Raw genomic sequence first — 18,969 nt, 5'->3', positions numbered from 1 at the left:
AAACTATATAATAATTAATAAATATTCTTGTTTAATCGAACAATTATCTTTATTACATCTTAAGATTAGATGGGAGTTAAAACATTTGAATCGGGAGATAACGGAAAACGTGAGGCATGCAATTTTTCACTGTTTGTAGTTTTACACCGTTATATTTACAAGCCAACTATCGTGTTTATAATGAATACTAATCAATACAAAGTACAAACTACCTAACTAACAAACATCTAACGAACCAACCACTTTATTCAGTATGATATTCTATAATATTTAAAATAAAATTGTAATGTCATACATCATTTTGATTTTTAAAAATATATCATCCCATGTTCAGCCTTTTTTCTTTAATACTTAATATTTTATTGTTGGTTCAGAAAAAGCCCAGCCCGGTTATCACCTGCGTGGGGGTGAAAAGTCGGCATGTTTAGGACAATCGTCAAAACCATTTTTTGCCTGGTCCAAAAGAAAAATTGTCCCATCCTATTGTGATCCGAATAAACTCTAATATTTTATTAATATTTATATTTAGAGAAATTAAATATCCACCTACTTTTGTTCCTTCTAATTCTCCTATTCAATTAAATGATAACATATGTCATATTAGTACATTAAAATATCATTAAATGTTACACATGTCAAATATTTCATTGGGTAGAAGAATTTGTAGGAATAAAAAATAAGAAATATAAATTGCAAAAACTTACAGCAAAACAACAAAAATAATAAGAATACATTATTTTAATCTAAAGATTATATATTATAAAAAGTTGCATGAAAATATTTTCATTTCTAAATATAAAATCACAAACAGACAGTTAATACTAAAAACACATCCAATTATCATCTTGATTTTTCTTTAGAAATTATAATGGACACAATGTTTTTTCTTCGTCAAATGAAATTGTCTAATTCTAATGTTATGTTCAAGACAATCATGTTCTTCCATAAGTTCTAAACATTTCTATCGGTTTCACAAATCCATCTCTCCACACTTTAATTCATTTTTCATATTTTCCCCCATTCTATCTTTTTTTTTCCTCTTCACATATATTCTTTTATACGTTTTTGAAGTACCCCGAGACCGTAATGGGTCCCAGCTTGGTTGATCTTCAACATCCGGAAAGGTTGTGAAAGTATGTTATGGTAGTCATTAGAAAGATAATGAAATTAAGGTAGTCATTAGAAAGATAGTGAAACGAGGTTGCGAGTGACTTGTTGGATCCATTAGTAGACATTTTTTGACAAAAATACAGATAGAAAGTTTTTTTTGAGTTGGTTGGTATGAATTATGATATACCTTTAAAAAAAATCTTTACACCATGGGTGCATAGTGTGTTTTATGAGGGATTTGTTATCAATTAGGTAATTATTAAAAAAATGGACTTGGGTGGGATTTATAAAAAGATTAAGAAAAAAAAATAGTGACCTTTCGCAAAGAGAAATAATAAATGTCCATTTTTAAGATGTATTCATAATGGTAATTTGGGGAAAATTAGTGGCTATTTTTGGCAAACCCTAATTTTATGAAAAGTCTTTAGGAGTAGTTTGTGTTTTTGTTGGTGTTTATTGTAATCATTTTGATTTGAACCTTGATATGGGAATAGGTTAAACAAGTAGAAATCCATGAACGTATACAAGTAGTAAGAGTGGCTTATGAGATACAAAACTGGGACAAAAATAGATCCAAATAATGGAATGGAAGTACTCAATTGGTTTTTCATGATATATGATAAGATATATTACTTTCAACTTTTAACTACCTCTCTCCCCTAACCTCCTTCCCTATAAAAACCAGAAGCTTACACGGCTTGTTCTATATGTTAATGTTGGTTAAATCATAGCTCATCATGTGTAGATTCCCTGTCTGTCTCTTCTTTTTTGGACTCACTACTACTCTCATCGCTGCCTTTTGTCTCCTCTTTCTCAGTTGGAGTTGGAGTCTCGGTTTCATTCTTCACACTCACCTTCTCCACTTTCGGTTTAGGCTTTGGGATTCTATTAGTGCTCGCAACCTGGTTGGTAATAAATATTATCATAAATATGAGTAAGCAAAACATCTTTAATTCTTAGTGGAAATAAACAAAAACATATCATATCATGCCTTGTCTTGAAGATCAAATAGCTTGCTCATAACTTCTTGAGACGTATAAGCTGGAGTCGCAGATGCTGATATCCTGTACAAGTACAAGGAATTTCATTTTAACCAATTACGTTTATGCCATTGCCATGTTAATCAATCAATTGTACATAATCCTTGCATATAACCCGATGATAATTGCTGTTTTTTTTTTTAAGTAAATTAAAATTTTGGTCCATAAGTATAAGCCAAAATTGCATAAATTGGCTTATACTTAGGGACCATGGGGACCAGAATTGCAAAAATAACATTAACTCAACTCACTTTTTTTGCTCAGCCTCCTTATCATTCAACCACTTGTTAAGATTTTCTGCCTCACGTAGTACCTGGAAATTAACAAAAATATTAAACTTTATGTTCCATAAAATAAAGCTGTGCATACTTTAAACTTTAAAGATGAGAAAGAAAGCAATTGACCTGATCAATTTTCTCTTTTGGAATCCATGGTTTTTTGGATTCCCACCCACTAACAATCTGCACAAATGAAAAATAATTATAAGTGACAGCCTGGCAGAGGCAGAGGATTCTTCAATTTATTATGTGAAATTTTTAATCAGAGGATATAATTATTTACCTCTTGAAGCTCAGTTAAATACTGTCTAGCACTTTTTGATGCTTCTGGCCTTGCTGTAAGCTCTTTGTATCTACATATATATCCCACATGTTTATAAAAATTTATGTTTTGTAATATCACAATCAAATTTTATTATTTTTTATTTATTGCATACCTGAAAAATATGGGGTCCCCGATATCCTTCAGTTGATCCAAACGTTCTTCAAATTGAGTAGCTGAAGCATCTTCACCATCCATGTACAACCAATCTTGCACCTAAAAAACACAAACAAAATCCATGTTAAGGTCAATCGAATACCCATTTTGCATGTGTGTGTGTGTGTGTGAGAGAGAGAGAGAGAGAGAGAACCTCATCAAGTTTTTCAATGAATGACTGGCGTTGCTCACTAGAAGAAACTGTTTGTAATTCATCCAGATAATCAAGCTGCCAAACGCAATAAATAGAAATGAGAACTAAAAACTAATATTAATAATAAAATGAAAAATTAACCTTTTCTCTGGTTGCATATATGTATGCTTCAAGATCATTTTTCGTCTCTGCAGTTCTCCTTCTTTCTGCATCCTTTGCATCAAGTGCATTCAACCTTTTGATACCTTCAGCAAGAGCTTCATCTGACAAAGGTACCCCTGACCCCACAGTCTTCTCAGATATCTATACCCAAAATACCCATACATAATCAATAAAAAACTACAACAATAATATAAATCTTAATGGGATTTATTAAGCCCAAACCTTTAGAGGAATTCTGAAAGTACGTTTCTTCAGTTTCTTTTCTGTGCCAAGATCAAGGGTATTTTGGTCATTTGCGGTGGTGTTAACCGAGTGGGTACTCGTATCATCACTAGCATCTGTCTCTTTGGTGGAATCAGCTTCAACAGTTAAGTTGAGGGGAGCAGAAACATTCTTTTTTGGAACTTCTACCCACTCAGAAATTTCAATCACAGCATCTGCTCTATCCAATGAAAATATGCCACTTCTACTAAGAGAGAAATGGAGACTAGCTTTCACAGGGGACGAAAGGTTGCGTGACATGTACCTAAACAGTTAAAAAAAATACATTACAAAAAAGAAACCTATCTTTAGCTGCATATAAATATTAATCTGTGTACTTACTTTTCACTAGCATCAGTTAGACCAGAGACGGAATACTTTGCAAAAGTACGTGAAGTAACGCCAGGTGGCAAGAGGTGTTCATCTTCATATAAAAGTGAAACATCAAAATCTTTGTTGTGAGTGATTGATCGGAACATCTGTGAATGATTATGAAAAATTTAGTTAGGTAAGAGTTGTTGTATTGATGATAGAAAAGATTAGGAGGAGTGTTTTTGATGAGATTGATTTATTTACCTTGATGGGTAACTTTTTTAACCTTGGTACAAGTAACTGTGTGGTGGTTTCATCTTTTACAAGTTGAGGACCTTCTAGATCCATCATGAAACCATACATGGAACCATCAACCATACCAAGTTTACGGTTTAATTTGATCCCATCACTTATATTTGCAGCATGTAATGAAGCACCAAGAACTGTTGCCTCGTCAGCATCTAGATGTCTGTCCACGTCACTCTTTCCAAGGAATTCTTGAAGCTTAGCCTGTAAAAGGGATACATAAATCAATATTGAAAAAAAAAATCCAAAACCTTGCAACTGCATCCACAATGATTTTAGCCTTTTTAAAAGCTTTTTCTTTTTGCCACATCGGCTTTCCACTAACTTTATTTAACTCATACCTATCTTTATAAATCTTCTCCAATGCAAAAGCTCTTTTCAGCAATAAAACATACATCCTCATCTATTTGAAATGTTTTTACAAAACCCCCTTATCCAATTTGTTGTTTTTTAAGCAAGCGTCATATTTGATATTGGTGTCATTTTGGTCGAATATGTAGTTATAAAAATAAAAGGCAATAATATATGATTGGTATGTTATGTTCCTTGATGTTTGACATTGGTGTCATTTTGATTGTCTTGACATTCTTTCTTGATGATATTTTTGCATGAAAGATATTATAATTTTATTTTGCATTCATAGTAAAATAGATTAATTAATCAGAAGATAATATATATTGAGGGGGTAAATGGTAATATGTAAATGCTGTTGAGGGGAGGGGATGAAGGGTCAAAAATATAAAAAACAAAATATTTCTCATGGAAAAAGAAGTGGTTTTTTACTTTTTTTAATACAAAAGGTTTGGCCCCCAATGTTGATAAACTTTTTTTGAAAAGCTTATGGTAATAGTAAAAATCCTCAAAAAAAAAAAAAAAAAAAAAAAAAATCCCATTGAGGTGCTCTAACAGAAGAAAGGCTAGGCAACTTAATAAAAACAAGATCAAGAACACTAACTAATTAACACTACCTCGTGAAGGGATTCGGAAATAATATTATAGTAAGTAATGGGAAGATTTATAAAATGAAAAAGATGTAGAAAAAAACCTGCAACTTGGGTACTCGAGTGCCACCTCCAATCAACTCAAAGGCGTATATCTCATCGACCTTCAAACCAGAGTGTTTAAGCAATTCTTTGACAGGGATAATAGATCTTTCCCACAAATCTTCACACATCTCTTCAAATTTCTGACGAGTAATTGTGCTCCTGATAACAACAAAAGAACCAGGAATTTGGAATGATTAATTGCCAACAAGAAAGACCTAAACTGAGGAACCAAGAACAGATTAATGGAGTGTACCTAAAATCACGGTCATCAAGAAGTGATTCAACTGAAAATGGTGCTGCAGAATTTGCACTGAGGATTTCTTTTGTACGTTTAACCTGCTTTTTCAGTTTAGCCATTGCCTTGGGAGACTTTCTGACATCAACCCCATTCCCAACCTGTTTGTTGAACTCATCTGCAAAGTGTTCCACCAACCGTAATTCCAAGTTTTGACCACCTAGCTCTGGATCCCATTTAACATCTTTGACCTGTATCACAATTCATACGTGTTATCAACCAATATCATAATAATGCTAATGTGATAAAAGTACTGAATCGTAACAAAGCACATAGCACAAATACATAGCTACTAGCCACAACAGGATTTAGACATCCATTCTCAATTTCTTATCTGCAGAGTGTTGGTTTAGCTAGTTGGGTCTCAATTCTGGTGCATATGGCTTAATACAACCCAGTATGTTTTAGTAGCCTTTCAAAATAATACAACTTTTGACACTTTTATAGAACAAACTTGAATTACTTCTGTGGGGAATAAGTTTAAGGAGGGTGGTCAGGTGAAGAGATTTTATCGGTCTTTAATGAGTAACACTTGGTTATGATTTACTTATATATATGATTCAAATGTTGCCATATCATATACCTAATAATCTGTAAATACTAAATAAGAGTAGAATCCTGGTGTAATCTAATAAGTGAACTCAGAAATCCTGGTGTAATCCCAAATAGCTTCTAATGTGCATTGGATTAAGTAAAATCACATAAAACAGCAAGTAAAAGATTGAGTTTTTTTATAATTAATAAAGGGTATATTTGGAAGAATTCTAAAAAAGCTATAAAGGGTACATTTGGAAATATTTTTAAAAAAGCTCAATAAGCTCGTTAAAACACTAGTCTGCATAGCTTTTTAAAAAGCACTTAAGCTACTTTTTGGTTTGACAAACATGACAACCTAAAAAAGCTCAAAAAATAAGCTAGTTATGGCACGCCAAACATAGCCTTAAGGAACTCTAATAAGTAGTGGGGACGGGGATGGAGGCAAGGCAAAGGGAAGATGCAGGGAGGCCAAACAAGAGGGGAAAATAGTTGTTGCTAAATCCAGGCATATGGCTACAAGAGTTTGGATGAAAAGATGGGGGAAATAGAATCTACAAGTTAGCAAAATCAACAGAGTTAAAGAGAGAAGGAAAAGGGACATAAGAAACATAAACCATATTAAGGATGAGTGGATGACAGTGGTCAAGTTCTAGTAAAGGATTACAAGAGCAAGTGGAGATGGGGTGGTTACTGTCACTCCTTATTTAATGAGCACAGGTCAAGTCTTAGCAACATTTTCTATCTTTTCTCTGTGTACGATATTTATCTTCTTTTCCATTCCCCTTTGAAATGTCAGCTCTATTGCTTGTATGATGTATCACAGGTCTTACTGTCTCTCTGTATCTTACCTATCATTACCCCATTCTTGTTAGGGTATTGGTGCAGAACTCTAAGAATATAAACAGAGCCCATGATGTCTATCTGTATTCATCCTATATTTGCACTTCTACTTCTTGTGCAAATGTTCATGGTTATCTCTATCGTTTGCTGGTAACAGATAAGTTAAATATAATGCACGCCACCAGTGACACAACTAAATATTTACAAAGAAAGCAACACATAAATAGTATAAGCGTTTATTGTAATAGAAAATGTCAGTACCTGAAATTGATTGACAGAAACAGTCTTGCCGTATTCTTTAGTGTTATAAGCCGAGAAGTAAACAAGAGCAGCATAAGTGCTGCTGGATCCCATATCATAGAAAATAACATGTCTCGACCCGTTGGCAAAATCTTTATCGATCCCATACTGAAGTGCAGCACCTGAATGCTCGTTAACGAGAGAAAGAGCATTCAATCCAGCCAATTGCGCCGCCTGAAGCAAACCCTTCCGCTCCGCCTGCCCAAAATACGGAGGCACTGTAATAACAGCATCCTTCACCGGCACCTTGCTATGGAACTCAGCCAATTTCAAAGCATAACCCAAAATCATAGCAGTCAATTCCTCCGCCGAATACACAGTAACGCCATCATCGATTTTGATCCCGGCGCCGCCTCTAGAATCTTCAACCACATTGAAAGGCAGATACAAGGAATCTAGAATCTTCTTGACATGAGAAAAGGGCTTTCCAATTAAATCACGTACATTAGAATAAACCTTATCAGGATACCGTGCAACAATCCCAGCTGCCTCCTCGCCAATGAGACGATCATTAGCGTGAAACGCCACCAGAGCTGGTGATTTCCTTTTAGACATTTCGTTTATGGCGATGGATATCGGAGCTTGACCCGGTTTTAGATTCACCACGGCAACTTTTATCCATTCAGAACCCAGATCAATACTAGACACAGCTGATCGCGAAGGAACTGAATTTAACAACAGCAAAAACCCCATTAAACCTAACCGAAACATTGTTTTGGACATTGTAGATCGGTTGATGGATCTACAGCCCTAGCTAAATCTCCTCCTTGGGGAAACTATACGAATGGCGAAGTGGGATTGAAATTAGGATTTGTGGAGACGTAAGTCGAAGGTTTTAAGCGTAGCAGTGAATTTAACAGAACCAGGAGGAGTGATCTATTTTCTGGGGGACGTGTGAGGTTGACTCTACGTGGTCATTGGTATGGCTAACCAATAGTAAGACGCCACGTAAGCCAAAGTGCCATGTGGTTGCTTATGATAGCCCTGGTGCGTTGTTTGGCGAAATCGTGACTTTTGGGAGGTCGAGTTCGAGTAGGCCACTAGGGTTTATCACAATTGAATATCAGACATTTTTCTAGACAATCACTAAAATAACTATATTTGGAAAGCGTCGATTGAGAAATAGCCGAATTTTTAATTAATAATTACTATAATTTTTTATTTTTTTTAACAATATCTTGTTTTACAACATTATTATAAAGTTTTGTTTGCATTTGTTTTTACAGATACGCGGTTCATTTAAAGTTGAGCTTTTAGCAAATAACATGTTTTTAAAATGGAGATGAGTACTAAATAATATTATCTTAATATCTTAAATAACGTCTATCATTAGAGCATCTTTAAAACTTAATATTTTTATTTAATGTTTCTTCACAATTTCAGCTAAAGGTTTTGTTAAAAAAAACACCAAAAAAATATAATTTTTGTTCAAATGTTACCTATGATATTCGGCACATGTAGGTTACCTATTTTATTCTACATGTTAAAAAAATAAAAAGAAAAAAGAAAATGGCATGGATGAGGAAGTGCTCGTGCTCCTATTTTATAATTTTCTCACTTCATAAATATTTGAACAAATGGTTGTAATAAATCATTTAATCGTTCTTAGTTAATATCTCACATAATTAGTATTTGAGCTCCTTCTCTTGCTTCTCTTCGGGTTTCCAATCACATTGATATGAATATAATTTGAATCATTTGTCCGGTGATAATTGATTGATTAATCTCATTATCTTTTATCTTACTTTGACCATTTTACCCTTGTTTGGTTTTGTATGGTGTGGGTATGTTTTAGTGTCATATGTTTAATCGTTTCATCTACGGTTCATCAGTTTTATTTAAAACCTATTGCTTTCAGAATTCACAGTTGCTAGTGGGAGATTTTTCCAATACTTTGACTATTTTACCCTTATTAGTTGCCTTTTTATGTATTGTTGTTGTTGTACTCTTTTTTACAACTTGATGTTTAAGTATAGTTTGTTGTTGTTGTAGAGGCTTATTTACTCTGTTTGTATCTTTTATGCTAATATAATCAACCACTTAGATTTTAGCAAATGTTTTGAGTCTTGGGTATATAGTGTTAATCATTTGTAATTACAAGTGGATTTGGGTGTTGCTTCTGTACATGGAAGGTTATTGGATTTAATGAAAGAATATACTCATAAATGCCATCACATGATCTAAAGAAGAAGAAGACGGTGCACAACCTGAAGAAGAAGACGATGCAGGAGAAGAAACTCAAGAGAAGTCGTTCCTTATTATGAGCAAAAGCCCTAATCCAATTTAAAGAAAGAAATGCACACATAAATGTCATGTCACTCGCTCTTTCCCATGTGTCATTAATCTTAGACTAACTCTACAATTTTTTAATCTTACTCATCAATTAATCCACAACAATTGATTACCACTAGATAAGATATGAACAAAAGGTATATTTCATTAGTGTTTTTTATACAAAGACTTAAGTTTGATAGCATTTTTTTTTAAGAATATAAAAGTTTGGTTGGTTTTTTTAATATTTTTGAAACATTCTTACCCTTATAAGTCATTTTCCCTTAAATAAAAGGCTAGAAGCAACATATTTGTCTTTCTCAAAGGCTCTAGTGTTCAGCATTTAAAGAATTGATTTTTTTTATGCAAGTAATTTTTATTTTGTTTTAGTTTCCCTTTAATATGAATCACAGCAATATATCTTTGAGATATATTAGCAAGTAAAGGGTTCTTACATTTCTTTTAACACTTTCATAATCACTGTCACTATCATTCTCATAAATGGCTAGAGGGGTTTGGCATATCTCATTGTCGCTTTGATCCATAACACACACAATTGCATCTTCATCATCAATACATTCGCATGCGCCTTTGACATGTTTATTATGATCATCTGACTTTAACCTTCATGCATTCATTTGTGTAATAACTTTAGGTCTGACTATAAGGGACAATTTTATCTTGCGATATCATATGGCTTAGGTATGAACTCTACGAATATAACTACAAGTTGTTCCAAATCTTGGACGTCGATAACTAAATTTAAGGTGTTGAAAAAATTATGTTATGTTATTAAAAATGCTGAGTGTTAGACATAAATTGCAATTCATACAATATATTTTTCCCAACACTTTTATATTTAAAGAAACTTTACTTTATGTTTTTTGTTCAAAATTTTAACTTAAAACTTGATTTATATTTTTTTATGCAAGTAATTTTTATTTTGTTTTAGTTTCCCTTTAGAATATTAATAAAATTAGTATATCTTTGAGATATATTAGCAAGTGAAGGATTCTCACATTTCTTCTAACACTTATAAGTATCATTCTCATAAATGGCTAGAGAGGTTTAGCACATCTTATTATCGCTTTGATCCATAACACACACGATTGCATCTACATCATCAATACATTCATATGCACATTTGACAAGTTTATTATAATCATCTAACTATAACCTTTCTACATCCATTGATGTAATAACTTTAGTTCTAACTATAAAGGAGAATTTTACCTTGTAGTGTCATATTGCTTATGTATGAACTCGACGAATATAACTACAAGTTGTTCCAAATCTTGGATGTCAATATTTAAATTTAAGGTGTTGAAAAAATTATGTTATGTTATTAACAAAATTGAGTGTTAGACATAAATTGTAGTGCATGCAATGTATTTACCCAACACTTTTATATTTAAAGCGTATTTGGAGTCTAAAGCAACTTTACTTTAAGTTTTTTTTTCAAAACATTTTTGCACTTAAAACTTGATTTGTATTTTTTTATGCAAGTGAATTTTATTTTGTTTTAGTTTCCTTTTATAATATTAACTTTGACATATATTAGCAAGTGAATGATTCTCACATTTGTTCTAACACTTTCATAATCATTATCACTATCATCATCAGCAATGGCTATAGGGTTTTGCATATGTAACATCCTCCTTTGGCACGTATCACAATATTGTCCGTTTTGGGCTCCCGACACGAAAACTGTTGGGTTATGAGCATAACATCATCCCTATGGTGTTCATGCAACCCTAATTGCTTTGATCTAGGGTTTTCTAATTAAACATACAACATTGAATACCAAAGCAATAAACCCTAATTGACTAGCATACAAATATGAAAATCACATATTAGGGTTAGAAAGTTTACCTTGATTGTTATGTAGCAATAACAATCACAATCCTTCTTGATCTTGACTTATGAAAGCCTAGTGCCTCAAATGTTGCATCTCTAATGGAATCACAAACACTTGATGCAACAAGATGACTTGGAGAAGGAAGGATTTCGGCTAGGGTTTCTCATAAAACTCATAGGGCCGAAAATCATATGTAAAGGGTTCCTTATATAACTGTGTGGGCTGCTAGGGTTTCTGAAGGAAACCCTAATTCCTGCTTAAGGCCTAAGCAGCCCATGGATTCCTTCCTTAGAACCCTTGGACGAAGTCTGATGGGCTTCCCCATAAATTTTGTCCACTTCACTCTATGAAGTCCATCAGCCCAACTAGCAACTAACAATTAATTGCAATATCAGTCCCCTTTATTTAATCAGTCTCTTTTGATCACCAAATTAATTTCTGATCAATACTAATTAAATAATATGATTTCTAAATAATATATTAAACTTGTAATATATTAATAAAACCATTTTCGAGTACCAATTTATTATTCATATAATAAATTCTACTCTCTCTCATCTTGTCTTCCTATCAAGTTGTATGAGTGAAGGCAACCCAAAAGGACCATGCTCATAATCGGGTCAAGTACATACCAAAATAGTTATGGTCTTAGACACCTAATCCAACAAAAACTTCCTAGGGGGTCACCCATCCTTGAATTGCTCTCGCCTGGACACGCTGAACTGCAAAGTTCTTATGCGATATGTTGCCCTCACGGCTTTAAAACACGTTGTGACAGTGAAGGTATCCCCTCCACTTTTAAGGATTGCTTAGTTCTCCTTCCCATCCAATGTGGGATCAGGTGCAACTAACCTGCCCACCGTCACCCCCATTATAGGTTTCGACGTCCCCATCGAATACATCGACCCGTTCCCCAACTATGATACCATTTATAATGTCCTATTTTCACAACCCAAAAATTTTCATTTTTATTTAGGTAAAACATTCCAATTTATAAATCCATTATTAAGAAAAAAAACATTTATTCCAAATTACATTTATTTAAAATCAGAGTATTATATAAAATGTGGAATCCTCGATGTTGTTGTTGATGAGTGTGTACAGTCTCACCTTCTCCTTCCCATAGACACTGTTGATACCTGAAACAATAAACAATTGGATAAGTATAAAGCTTAGCGAGTTTCCTCCAAAATACCACACATAACCAGACAGATAAATAAGCAACAGGACCAGTCAGTCATCAGACTGGAATGCCCAACCATACCGAGTTGATTGGCCTTACCGCCTCAACCCAACCAATCATCCCGAGACTCCGTGCCTACGGCTTACAGTCGGCCCGCACCAGGTATCTTGGCCTACAACACAAAGCAGGATCGCCTCAACCCACACCAAACACAACATGTCGTCATGTTAAACAATCAAGGATCAAGTAGGCACATAATACAGGCAACATCACTCATACAGCTCGCTACTGCCTGCTAATCCAATCACAACATACAGTCCCCCCGCCAGCTAAACTCCATGAAATGGATAACCATAAGTAACAAGAGGTGAGATAGACACCCGAACAGAAGATCCTACTTTAGAGCCATAACCAAATAAGGAACATGCAAGAAAGCATAGACCAAGAGTTCCCAGGCTATCCTACATGACCATAGATAGTCCTTAAGGGCACTCCATAGATGAAAACCAGCAAGCAGAAATAACATATAGTTCTACAAATTATTACGATAAAGCAACATACTCACTACCAGAATACAAATCTAACAGATCACTATAACATATCAGCATACTAAATATCAACAATTCAAGGAATGCATGGCCGTATATACTCAGAGGTGAGATAGCCACCCGAACAGGTGATCCTACTCTAGAACAACAACCAACAAGGAACATGTAAGAAAGAATAGATCAAGAGTCCTCAGCCTATCTTACATGACTACATACAGTCCCTAAGGGCATCCATCTGCTAACAAAAGATAACCAAACTAGTGGGTCGGCATTGGTGCCTTCGACCCACGGTACAATGAGGCGAAACTCACCTTGATATGTGCGTAGGTAACCACCGTAGTAACGAAGAACTCTACTAGATTGAACTCACTTCCAATCACCTACATGAAGATACTTGAGTCAATACCCAATAACAAGTTATAGTCACTTGCAACAGCGACTACTTCACATGAAATGACAATTAGGGTTCCACATAAAATGACAATTAAGGTTAAGTAAGGACCCTTAACCCATTAAGGACTTAATCACCTAAGGGTAGGACTGATTAAGGTTTGACTTAGTTCTCGGGTTTAATAATGATCCAAGCAATAGTCCAAATATGCGTCCGATCATTGTAAAAAATAGAGCTTCCTGATTCTAGGGTTTCCACATAAAATGATAATTAGGGTTAGTGTTCCACACTTAACCCCTCAAGGACTTGATTCATTAAGTCCAATACTACATTAAGTTAATCGCAGGGCATTACCGAGTATAATTTCAAGTTCAATTAATAGCTTGAACACAGGTCCCGATAAAACTCCAAAAATAGGGTTTTCTTGACATTAGGGTTTTCTAAACCCTAATTTGGGTTTCCAACCCAAGCACGTGCCACTCGGTCTAAGGTTAGATGCTTAGGTCATTTATTGTTTAGTAAGTCAGAAACCACTCACTGCCACCTCGGGCAGTGGTGGTCGGTGGTGATCCTTGACGGCAGCCACGCACTCACGGCGGTCGTGGCGGTATAAAGATAGAATCCGACCAAACAAATCCCACTACAACAACCATGTAGAAAACACACATACACACAATATTACATGCACACATTCACCTCACACGGTGGCAGGTGGTGGTAGAAAATGGTAACAAGGCGGCAGCCACCATGGTTGGTTGCCATGGTGGTTTTCTTCTTTTTCTGGCCAACTAAGATGCACCCACACGCACCTCATAACTTGCAGCAGCAACATACACATACACACACGAAACACAAGCTCCGGCACTGAAACACGCACAAAAACTCAGCCACCTTCGTGGTGGCATGCAGCAGTGTGAGCAACGGCGGCAACATGCGACAGCCGCTCGAAGCGTCAGCGATGGCAACGACATATTAACAAAAAAGAGACGGAGAAGAGAAAGGTGCATGAACCCAACTGAGAATAGCAGCAACATCAACTACGAGCCTTTTTCTTCCGATCTCCCTGACTGACACAATGTCGGTCTCACGATTCTCGTCTTTACCGGCAACGGGAAGTGTGTTCGGTTGCTTGTTGGTGCAAGGCAGCAACAAGGAGGTGGCGGCGGCTGGAGGTTGGAGGGATAAGGGTGGTGGCTGCAGAAGAGATTTAGGGTTAAGGTTTGGGTTTGAATGAGAGGCAAGGGAGAGGTTACAAGTTTTAGCCCTGCCTCCTTCATTTCAAACTTATGTCCATTTTTACACTTTTAGTCCCTCCTTCCCAAATCGTTTTCAAATTAAATCCATAATTTACTCTATAGCCCCTTGCTTCCAAAAATCCTTTCAATTCAATTCCAAAAGTTACCAAACAGCCCCCGGCTTCCATATTATAACATTTAACTCCTTGTGCTAATATTCTAATAAATTATTACGGATTTAGGGCTAACATAAAAAAATACATCTCGGGGTTTTAGGGTTTATTATTTATTTATTTATTTATTTTATGTTAAACGGGGTGTTACAACATATCTTATTGTCGCTTTGATCCATAATGCACATGATTAGATCTTCGTCATCAATACATTCACACGCACATTTGACAAGTTGATTATGATCATCTATCTTTAACCTTCCTGCATTCATTGGTGTAATAACTTTAGGTCTGACTATAAGGGATAATTTTTACCTTGCAGTGTCATATGTTTTAGGTTTGAACTCGACGAATATAACTACAAGTTCTTCCAAATCTTGGATGTCAATATTTAAATTTAAGGTGTTGAAAAAATTATGTTATGTTGTTAACAAATTTTTGTTAGACATAAATTGCAGTGCATACAATGTATTTGTCCAACACTTTTATATTTGAAGCAATTTTAGAGTCTAAGAAACATTACTTTAAGTTTTTTCTTTCAAAGCATTTTTTAACATAGAACTTGATTTATATATTTTTATGCGAGTCATTTTTATTTTGCTTTAGTTGCCCAATAAAATATTAATCACATCATTATATCTTTGAGATATATTAGCAAGTGAAAGGATTCTCACATTTCTTCTAACACTTTCATAATCACTATCATTATCATCATCATCAATGGCTAAAGGGGTTTAGCATATCTTATTGTCACTTTGATCCATAACGCACAAGATTGGATCTCCATCATCAATACATTCACATGTACATTTTACAGGTTTATTATGATCATCTAACTTTAACCTTCCTACGTTCATTGGTGTAATAACTTTATGTTTGACTATAAGGAAGAATTTTACATTGCAATGTCATATGTCTTAGGTATGAAGTCGACGAATATAACTACAAGTTCTTCCAAATCTTGGATGTCAATATTTAAATTTAAGGTGTTGAAAAAATATGTTATGGTATTAACAAAATTGAGTGTTATACATAAATTGTAGTGCATACAATGTATTTGCCCTAACACTTTTATTTTTAAAGCAATTTTAGAGTCTAAAGCAACTTTACTTTAAGTTTTTTTTTTCAAAGCATTTTTTAACTTAAACTTGATTTATATTTTTCTTATGCAAGTCATTTTTTTTTGTTTTAGTTGCCCTAGCACTATCATTCTCATAAATGGCTAAACGGGTTTACCTATCTTATTGTTGCTTTGATCCATAACAAATATGATTGCGTCTCCATCATCAATACATTCACATGCACCTTTGATAGGTTTATTATGATCATTTAACTTTAACCTTCATGCATTCATTTGTATAATAACTTCAAGTCTGGATATAAGGAAGAATTTTACCTTGCATGTCATATGGCTTAGGTAAGAACTCGACGAATATAACTACAAGTTATTCAAAATCTTAGATGTCGATATTTAAATGGGAAAATGATACATATGACCTATGAAATTTCTAAGGTTTACCCTTTTAGTCACTTAACTTTTTAATTGACTTTATGAGGGAACAAACTTTATTTTGTCGGGTCGATAGTCATTTTCCCAAAGGTTTGACCTTAATTTCCAGTGAGATGGATTGTGTCGATTTTATAGGAATAACTTATGAATGGGGTGTTATAGTCCCTATATATGTAGACCATTTTGGTGAAAGTAACATGTAGTAATGGTTGGAAGAACACAAAGAAGAGGTTGTTGATAACATAGTGGACGAAGTGATTGTGTAACATTCATAAAAATCTTTAAATTTTAAACTTTTTAATCAACCCAAAAACCATCATTGTTTACAAATTGTTTTCAAAATAAGCTTCATATCAGAGAAATCCCAAAATCGTAAAACAAAAACATGAGTAGGCACACGATCATGCATTCGCCTTCCCACAATCCTCTAAGGTACCTGAAACATAATCCAAAACTGTAAGCCCAAAGATTAGTGAGTTCCTCCAAAATACCACCACAACACATAATCATAGATATCACAACAACAACATGCATACAGAACCTTCAGCATGTCTGGACCGCTGCACCGGGCCTTAAGCCTGTCTAGGCCGTTCTCCGGGCCTTCGGCTTGACAAGTCCGCCTCACATGCCTTCAATCTATCCGATCCGCCCTGGGTCTTATTAGACTTCAACACAAAGCAGGACCGCCTTAACCCAACCACACACACATGTTGACATATGCATAACTCATAAACATATACTCAATCAACAGACGACCACATATCTTACTAATCAATAAGCATAGAATTATCCTATCTACCAGGATACAATCTAACACGTCACTATAATACTCAATCATGCAATAATCAAGATAATCAATCCAAAAGGGCCGACCCTGGTGCCTTCGATCCAATAAGTATTGTGAGGAACACTCACCTCTAAAGTAGTGCAGAACTGATAAGGTCTAACTCCTAATATCACATCCCGACTCAAATGCCTACAACCACCATGTGACTAATTCCATCAAAACCAAAATATACCCAAAATACCCTTAGAAGTCAAACTTTGTTAACCATGGTCAAAGTCAAACTCAACGATCAAGGTCAACAGTACATGTTGACCCAACTCGTCGAGTGTACCAATAAACTCATCAAGTTCCTACCATAATCAGAAGGTTAGGAAAATCCCAGCCAACACGCCGAGTTGGCTTGCAAACTCGCCAAGTTTTCCTGAGCTTAATATATTCAGTTGATCCTACGATTTCAGGGACTCCAAGACTCAGATCTAACCTCAAAGGCTATCAAAAAGGATAAAGTTTCCAACTTTATCCTTTAGGGCTACCCCAAGTTCTCAAAACTCTACCAAAGGTTTAAAGATTCAAGGGCTTAGAAAATAAGCACAAAATCCTTGAGATTTGAAACCCACCCTTTCCAGATTGCATTTTCAATGCATGTCTTGAACCCAAAATGGATCTCAAAGGTTGGTGCTTCATAGACATGCATTTTCAATGCATGTCTTGAACCCAAAATGGGTCAAAAAGGGGAAAATATGACCTAAACCCCATGCATGGCATCAAAACTCGGCTAAAGACCAGATCTAAACCACTACAAGGTCACCCTGACCTGGAAATTCATAAAGTTGCACACTTTATGAGATCCATCCATTGCAACATCCAAGAATAAGGAGAAAAAGGGGAAAACTCAAGATCTAACAACATAGAGGACTAAAAATCAGATCTTGGATACTTACAAAGGTCTAGAAGAGTGCCAAGTTGAAGATGAGAGCTTACTTGCTAGATCCTTGCTTCCTTCTTCCAACTTTTCTTCTTCTTTTGATCCAAAATACCACACTAGATCACAATATGAGCGGGAAGGTTGTTTAGTGTCACAAGGGTCGATATGAGGGTTTGGAGGCTGATAAAAGATCAAACTTAAGGACTTAAGGGGATTATATAGGTGCAAAACCCTAAAATTTAGGGTTTCTCATCCAGCCACTAACTCGCCGAGTCCCCCTTACCAACTTGTCGTGTTGGTCCATGAAAATACGTGGCCGAAAAGTCCTTCAACACGCCAAGTTAAGGCTACCAACACGCCAAGTTCAAATGGAAAAACATGCTTAAGGAAATAAATCTCATACCTAGGAATCGGGATATTACAAATCTCCCCCACTTGAACTAGACCTCGTCCTCGAAGTCTGATGTGGTGAACAAATCTGGATAATGCTCCCGCATCTCAGCCTCCAACTCCCAGGTCCACTTGGAGCCCCTCCGGTGCTGCCACCATACCTTTACCAAAGGTACTTCCTTGCTACGCAAAACCTTTACCTTCCTTTCCAGAATAGCTACCGGCCTCTCAACATAATTCATGCACTCATCAAACTGAATATCATCCAATGAAATCACCACGTCCTTATCCAATGCACACTTTCGTAGCATCGAAACTTGGAAAGTCTTGTGAATCTGACCGAGCTCCTCAGGATAATCCAATTTACAAAGCAACCTTTCCATCCATGGAAATCACCCGAAAAGGTCCAAACTCATCACCACTTAGAATAATCACATCTACTTAACCTGAAATCTGAAGTCTCAAATCGATCTGATTCCTGGAAGACCGCCCATACTGAACCATTGTTAATTCTGTTCCACTTGTATTCCAAATTTACTAATCAACTTCTGATACCTTTGGCTTACATAATCCTTAATT

The 18,969-nt window shown here is 35.3% G+C and overlaps 1 protein-coding gene across 1 annotated transcript; it reads right to left on the bottom strand.

The window, feature by feature from the left end:
* Positions 1 to 1,595: 1,595 nt before the first annotated feature.
* LOC111884396 (heat shock 70 kDa protein 17) lies at positions 1,596 to 8,129 on the bottom strand. The gene is made up of 14 exons (XM_023880714.3): positions 7,081 to 8,129; positions 5,401 to 5,633; positions 5,147 to 5,306; positions 4,060 to 4,305; positions 3,826 to 3,962; positions 3,445 to 3,748; positions 3,202 to 3,363; positions 3,061 to 3,135; positions 2,866 to 2,966; positions 2,712 to 2,781; positions 2,555 to 2,611; positions 2,402 to 2,463; positions 2,102 to 2,174; positions 1,596 to 2,012 (listed from the first exon to the last, which is right to left on the bottom strand). The coding sequence occupies exons 1-14, from the start codon at positions 7,840 to 7,842 to the stop codon at positions 1,836 to 1,838; spliced, it is 2,619 nt and encodes an 872-aa protein (XP_023736482.1). The 5' UTR covers positions 7,843 to 8,129; the 3' UTR covers positions 1,596 to 1,835.
* Between the last annotated feature and the right edge of the window lie 10,840 nt (positions 8,130 to 18,969).

The sequence above is a fragment of the Lactuca sativa genome, chromosome 3 (genome assembly GCF_002870075.4).
Source record: "Lactuca sativa cultivar Salinas chromosome 3, Lsat_Salinas_v11, whole genome shotgun sequence".
Lineage (NCBI taxonomy): Eukaryota > Viridiplantae > Streptophyta > Magnoliopsida > Asterales > Asteraceae > Lactuca > Lactuca sativa.
This window is presented reverse-complemented; position numbering and strand designations above follow the sequence as displayed.

Excerpts from the sequence above, each read along its gene's own strand:
- LOC111884396 (XM_023880714.3), bottom strand. The coding sequence starts at position 7,842 with ATGTCCAAAACAATGTTTCGGTTAGGTTTAATGGGGTTTTTGCTGTTG. Across the intron at positions 3,136-3,201 it reads TATATGCAACCAGAGAAAAG|CTTGATTATCTGGATGAATT; the intron begins GTTAATTTTTCA and ends TGCGTTTGGCAG. Across the intron at positions 2,175-2,401 it reads AAGGAGGCTGAGCAAAAAAA|GATATCAGCATCTGCGACTC; the intron begins GTGAGTTGAGTT and ends GTACTTGTACAG.